Here is a 6,371-nt window from a genome sequence, read left to right as displayed (position 1 = left end):
GAAGGAAGGAAGGAAGGAAGGAAGGAAGGAAGGAAGGAAGGAAGGAAGGAAGGAAGGAAGGAAGGAAGGAAGGAAGGAAGGAAGGAAGGAAGGAAGGAAGGAAGGAAAGGAGAAGGGGGAAGGGAGGAGAAAAAGGAGAAAAAGGAGAAAAGGGAAAAGGAGTGGGAAAAGGGAAGGTCCAGGCTGTGTCCGGTGAGGTTGAGCACAGCCAAGGGTCCTCGGCGAGTGCAGGAGCAGTAGGAAAGGAGGAAAATCGAAATAAAAGTTAGTGGTAGAGAAATAGAGAGGGGGAAAGTAGAGGAGGGAAACGATCTGTAGCCCCGCGTAGGGCAGCCGGAGCCTCCGCTGCCATTCCGCCAGGCCCTGCAGCCAGGGATGCTGCGGGGCTTCGCGGCTGCCGGCTCCTTGTGAGTAACACCTGCTGATCCGACCTTCCAAAACGCCTGATCGGGAAAGCAATTCCTATTTCATCCTTCTCCTACCCCACATCCTGGAAGGAAAAAAAAAAAAAAAAAAAGAAAAAAAAAAAGTAAATTAAAGAAATTAGTTCAGTCATATCAGAAAGTCTGTTGGGCACCAGCCCGTTAAATTAACTAAGCGGGTGGGGTTTATTCCCCTAGAAGGAGGCAAAATCAATGAGACCTCTTCAAATAAAGCCCCCTCCCTAAAAGTAATCACCTCTTGGATCTGCCCGGGTCGTGACTGACGATCGCGTTCTGCCAGTTCGGTTAATTTCGGAGCAAACTAGAATCAATTACTTGCTGTTTAATTTCCAGCGTTCATCCCTAAGCCTCAACCAAAATATTGACCTAGGCGGTTTAGATAAGTTGGTCTCTTGCCATCTGAGCCGTTTGCGGTCCCGCACGGGGCTTGGAGCTCGTCCGCGCGCAAAAAGATCGCTGTCCGGGCTACGCGTGGGCGCGCAGGATGCGCGGGAGGGGTGGGAAACCGCGCAAGCAACATCCCTCCCTCCTTATCATCCCCCCACACGCACACATAATCGAGTTTGGGATTTTTTTTTCCCTCCCCGCTTTTCAAGGTGGAAAACACTCCGAAGGGTGAGGAATACGGGGCTGGTGTGAAGCTCTTTGTATGTAAATAATGTGTTTAACAAAACAAAAAAAAAAAAGGGGGGGGGGGGACCGCAGCCTCCCTCCCCGGCTACCACACACACAGACACACGCGCGGAAGGGCCCTCCCCACGCCGGTAATTAACTGACACGTTATACCACTCATCACCAATGGTGGAAGCTCGGAGCTCGCCCAAAACCCGCAATTTCACATCTGCAAACACTGTCTTCATCCACTTGACTTCCAGGACCCGCCCACACGTGGCCAACCTTTCCCGGGTCTAATGTGTTTTTTTTTCTCCCTCCTCTCGGCAGGTTCATGTGTGGGGACCAGCCTTATATGGACTGTTCGCTCCAGCAATGGCTCGGGTTTTTCCAGCGGCAGGCGCGGGTTTGAGGGGCTCAGACAAGATCCAGAAGTGATTTTTTAACCTTTTTTTTTTTTTTTTTTAAACACACCACCCCCCTCTTTTTTTTTTTTTTTTTTTTTTTTTAATTGTTGTTGTTATTGTTTAGGTTGGGTTTGGCGTGTCTTTCCCCCTTTCCCCTTGGAGTTACAAACTATTTCTGAAACCAGCTGCTGCTCCCACTCTCTGAATTGCCCCACACACACACCCCACCACCACCACCACTACCACCACCCCCCCGCTCCGTGGCAGAACAAACTCCTACAAACCATCGCTACTGCTGCGGCCGGGGCTCGGCCACTTCTTTGGCACGACCTCCCCCCGGTTATTTTTCTATAAATCCCCATTATTATATTTCCCCCCACCTTTCGCCCCAGTCCCCCCCACCCACCCCCCGCCGCAGCCTGCCGTGCGCAGTGGGACTGCCTGTGACACGGCGGATTGGCGAAGCTGCTTCTCCAACTTTCCAGCCTAAATTATAGCCGGAACATGTCTCTGACCAACACAAAGACGGGTTTTTCGGTGAAGGACATTTTGGATCTTCCCGACACCAACGATGAGGACGGTTCGGCCGCGGAGGGAGGCGAAGAGGAGAGCGAGGCGCCGGAGCCGCCCAAGAAAGCAGGAGTTTTGGGACAAACCCCTTTGGACACTGTTCAGGCGCTGCCTTTGAAGAACCCTTTCTATGATAATAGCGATAATCCCTACACGCGTTGGCTGGCGAGCGCCGAGGGCATCCAATACTCCCGTGAGTACCGGCAACGGGACACCACCGCGACCAGAGGCCCCGCGCCTGCGGGAGGCTTCCCCAGGCGGCGACGGGGCGAGAGAGGGGGGATTTGCCAGTCGCCACGGCTGACTGAGCCCCCATTGGTGCCTCCATCCCTTCCCCAGGGTGGGGAAGAACCGCTCTGACCCGTGCCGAGCTGCGGGGAACGGCGAGGTAGATGCGGGAGGGATGCGGAGAGGGGGGATGTGGAGGCGCGAGTGGGATGAAGGGAGGGTGCAGAGGCGGCGGGAGAGGAAGAACGGACGCCCGTCGCTAACGGAACTCTCCCCGCAGTGCATGGACTGACGGGCGGCGGCGGCCAGGACACCTCGGCCAAATCCCCGGAGCCGTCGGCCGACGAATCTCCTGACAACGAGAAGGAAGCGTCGGGTGGTGGGGACGCGGGGAAGAAGAGGAAGAGGAGAGTGCTGTTCTCCAAGGCACAGACCTACGAGCTGGAGCGGAGGTTCCGGCAGCAGAGGTACCTGTCGGCGCCGGAGCGGGAGCATCTGGCCAGCCTGATCCGCCTCACCCCCACCCAGGTGAAAATCTGGTTCCAGAACCATCGCTACAAGATGAAGAGGGCCCGGGCTGAGAAAGGTATGGAAGTGACTCCTCTTCCCTCCCCGCGGCGGGTGGCCGTGCCGGTCTTAGTCAGGGACGGCAAGCCCTGCCACACGCTCAAAGCTCAGGACTTGGCAGCGGCGACTTTCCAGACGGGAATCCCTTTCTCCGCCTATAGCGCCCAGTCTCTACAGCATATGCAATACAACGCCCAGTACAGCGCTACCAGCAACCCCCAGTATCCCACAGCACACCATTTGGTACAAGCTCAGCAGTGGACTTGGTGAAGGCTGGAGGGGAGACCGCAGACACGCACACACTACCCCCCCACACACACAAGAAAGAAAAAGGAGAAAAATCCACAAATAATAAAGAGAGAGAGAGAAAGAAACAGACTGATGCTCCCCCCCCTAAAAAAAAAAAACACAACCCAAACTGCGGGGGAAGCAGTGGAGGGGGAAAGCTATTATTATTATTATTATTATTATTGCTATTAATATTATTATGGGGTTTTTTTTCCTCTCCCGTCTATTTTCCCTTCCAAACAATTTTTTTGGTGGGGTCTCGATTTCATTTAGGGGGGAAGCGGGGGGAGGGAGGGAAGGGAGGGGAGGTGTTTTTGTGCGTCATTGTTTACAGAAAATTTTTGCGCCATTCAGAGTGGTCCTGTCTACCTACAACTAAAATTAAAAAAAAAAAATTAAAAAGAAAAAAAAAAAAACCAGGGAGAGGGGGGAGGGAGGGATCTTCAGAATTAAAAACAAAAATAATAATAAAGAATAAACCCCCTCCCCGCGATGCTCCTGTGGTTTTGTAGGGACAGGGCTTGCGCCCGCAGCGCGGCCGAGTAACCCCGGGGCTCGGAGAATTCCATTTAACCTCTTTTTCGGATGATTTTCGGCCGCTCGTAACCTCCTCGACAACAATTATGGGGTGTGTTTTTCTACCTCGTCGCGATTATCGCTACCGCGAGGAGCAGCCGGAGCGTTCATTTGGAATTAGTTTTGTTTTGGTTTGGTTTTTTTAGGGGGTAGGGGTGAGGATATTGCACAACTATTCCCGGGGAACCACTGGCAAAGTAGAAAACACGGGGATTAAACGCGTTGTGCTCCCCGGGACCAGGAGGTCGTTGAGTCCAAAGCCAGGCTGCCGATATTTTAATTTAAAATAAAAAGGGGGGGGGGGGGGGGGGGGGGGGGGGGGGGGGGGGGGGGGGGGGGGGGGGGGGGGGGGGGGGGGGGGGGGGGGGGGGGGGGGGGGGGGGGGGGGGGGGGGGAGGGGAAGACAGAGGGGGAAATATATATGTATGTGGATATATATTTCAAAAGACAAGAAAAGAAAAAGGGAATCATAATAACAACAAACCAAGTTTGTTCGTCTGATCGGTGCCCGCCGCCGGTTCTCCGCACTCCCTGACGGTGTTCAGTCGGATTCAGCTCGATGTTCGGGTCAGGGGAACCCCCCCAGGGCGGACACGGCCGAGTCGGGCCTTAATAACCCACACATCTCCCCATCTCGCCTGGCGTTTCCCCAACTTTTTTGAGGGGAAAATGGCTTATTTTTCGGGGCAGCAGATTTCAGCCTGGCTACTCCGCAGATGACGAAAAGCGAGTTGGCCGGGGGGGGTGGTGGTGTCGAGTGGGGGAGGTGATGGATAAGAAAGAGAGAACTATTTTATATCTAGGATTATGTTTTTATACCTTCCCCGCCCTGTGCAGCTGGGCTGCGGAGTTTGGGATACCAGCATCACCTTGACGTCCCCCTGCCCAGGCTGGGGCCGTTTATACTGAAGGGACGACGATGTAGTATTTCGAGTTCAGCCTCGGGGATGCGCCGCGGGTCGGGGAAAGAGTTAACAACTGGGGCACCCACCCTGCCCCCCCCCCCCCAAAAAAAAAAAAAAAAAAAAAAAAAAAAAAGGAGAAAAATGGAAGAAGAGAGAGGCGAGGAGAAACTGGAAGGCTCAGCTAGGATAAGGTAGGGGCCGGGCCCAGACAGGGTGAAGCTAGGGCTGGTTTCGGCTTGGAGTGGGATTGGGGTCACCAAGGTGCTCCCTTATCTCCTCTACCTCTTTTAGGCCGATAAAGATGCTTTTTAAAAACCCAAAATCCAAAATAGAGAAAGGGGAGGTTGCGCGGTGTGATTGGGCCAGCGCAGCGCCCGCCCCGTCCTGCCGAGGCTGAGCGGGGCCGAGCCATGCCAGGCTGGTTCAGCTCAACGCCCGAACCTGAGAGACGATGGGTACTGACCGAATAGCCTCTCCGCTGCGGCTGCAGATTTTTTTCCCTTTTCCTCTGTATTACTCCAACCCCCTGCCCCCTACCCCGACTCCACATATTTTCTTGTTCATTCTTCCCCGCGGTTGAGCCACCGGAGACGGGGAAGTTTCTGCTTTGCTTCCTGGCGCGGACCCTGAGCACCGGCGGAGCATCCCCTGTTGATTCACCGGGGCAGAAACGGCTGAGTCAACAGAAGAACCGACTCTCCACGTCGGCTTTCCACTCTCTGGGGTCCCCAACTGCGGAACGTGCCCGGGCATTCTCAGTTTTTCCTCTCACTATTCCCACCGTGCGGGCTAGGAGTGGGCCAGGAGGAAAAATTGACACTTTTCCTTTTTCGTTTTTCCCCTTTTCCCCCCAGGCTCTGTTAAGTCTATAAAACCAGTTGTGTGGCCCTAACCTCCGTGGCCTTATATCTCCCATGCTGCTGGGCAGTCTATCTTTGCACAATATACAGTAGACTTCACAAAACAGCACAATGGGGGAGGCAGGGAGGTGAGCATGTTAGAGGCGTGCATATTAAAGAGATGGAGGCGAAAGCAGCCAGGGCTGGGCCGGGGCGGGGAGAAGGAAAGAAAAAAAAAAAAAAAAAGGAGAGACAGTCTTAGGGAGGGGCCCCCTCCCTGTGCCTTGCCTCTCCCCCCCCCCCCCCCCCCCCCCCCCCTTTTTAGGGCCATTCAATTGGTGTGCGGGAGGCAGTCCATCCCGGAGTCAGGGAGCAGTGTCCTCCGCGTTTTGTTCGGGCTGTCACTCGGGCTCATTGTTCGGCGTGTCCTACATGTTGTATCCCATATGGCCAGCTGGGCCGGAGGACTCCTCACAAAACCCAAATTGTGCCCAGCTTTCAAACCCAGCATTGTTGTCTGTGAAAAGAAGACGAATTAAAAATTCGTGCTATATCTATTCTGGAAAAAAAAAAAAAAGAGAGAGAGAGAGGAAAAAAAAAGGAAAAAAAAAAGAGGGGGGAACAAGGGGAAAAGAATCCCTCTTTCTTTCTCTCCCTCCCTGTCCTTCTCTCTTTGAAGACTAACAGAGGCCTTCCTCTTCTCCCAGTCCCCCGACAAGTTTCTCTCTCATTTCACAGGAAATTAGACTTCCCCCCCCCCCCCCCCCCCCCCCCCGCCACAAGACCCAAGAGCATCTCCCTTGTAAAACACAAGATCCTGCAGCTCCTGCTTTGCCCGTGCATCTCTTTCTGTTCATCCTGCCCTCCTTGCCCATCCTGATCACCCCTTTCCATCCCTACCTAATCTAGCCACCCTTGCTCATCCCTGTTCGTCCT

The 6,371-nt window shown here is 54.1% G+C and overlaps 1 protein-coding gene across 1 annotated transcript; it reads left to right on the top strand.

The window, feature by feature from the left end:
* Positions 1-1,554: 1,554 nt before the first annotated feature.
* NKX2-2 (NK2 homeobox 2) lies at positions 1,555-3,374 on the top strand. The gene is made up of 2 exons (XM_064145718.1): positions 1,555-2,225; positions 2,541-3,374. The coding sequence occupies exons 1-2, from the start codon at positions 1,967-1,969 to the stop codon at positions 3,095-3,097; spliced, it is 816 nt and encodes a 271-aa protein (XP_064001788.1). The 5' UTR covers positions 1,555-1,966; the 3' UTR covers positions 3,098-3,374.
* The last annotated feature ends 2,997 nt before the right edge of the window (positions 3,375-6,371 follow it).

The sequence above is a fragment of the Pogoniulus pusillus genome, chromosome 7 (genome assembly GCF_015220805.1).
Source record: "Pogoniulus pusillus isolate bPogPus1 chromosome 7, bPogPus1.pri, whole genome shotgun sequence".
Lineage (NCBI taxonomy): Eukaryota > Metazoa > Chordata > Aves > Piciformes > Lybiidae > Pogoniulus > Pogoniulus pusillus.
Note: the sequence above shows the minus strand (reverse complement) of the source record. Positions and strands in the feature narration are given on the sequence as shown.

Excerpts from the sequence above, each read along its gene's own strand:
- NKX2-2 (XM_064145718.1), top strand. The coding sequence starts at position 1,967 with ATGTCTCTGACCAACACAAAGACGGGTTTTTCGGTGAAGGACATTTTG. Across the intron at positions 2,226-2,540 it reads CGAGGGCATCCAATACTCCC|TGCATGGACTGACGGGCGGC; the intron begins GTGAGTACCGGC and ends CTCTCCCCGCAG.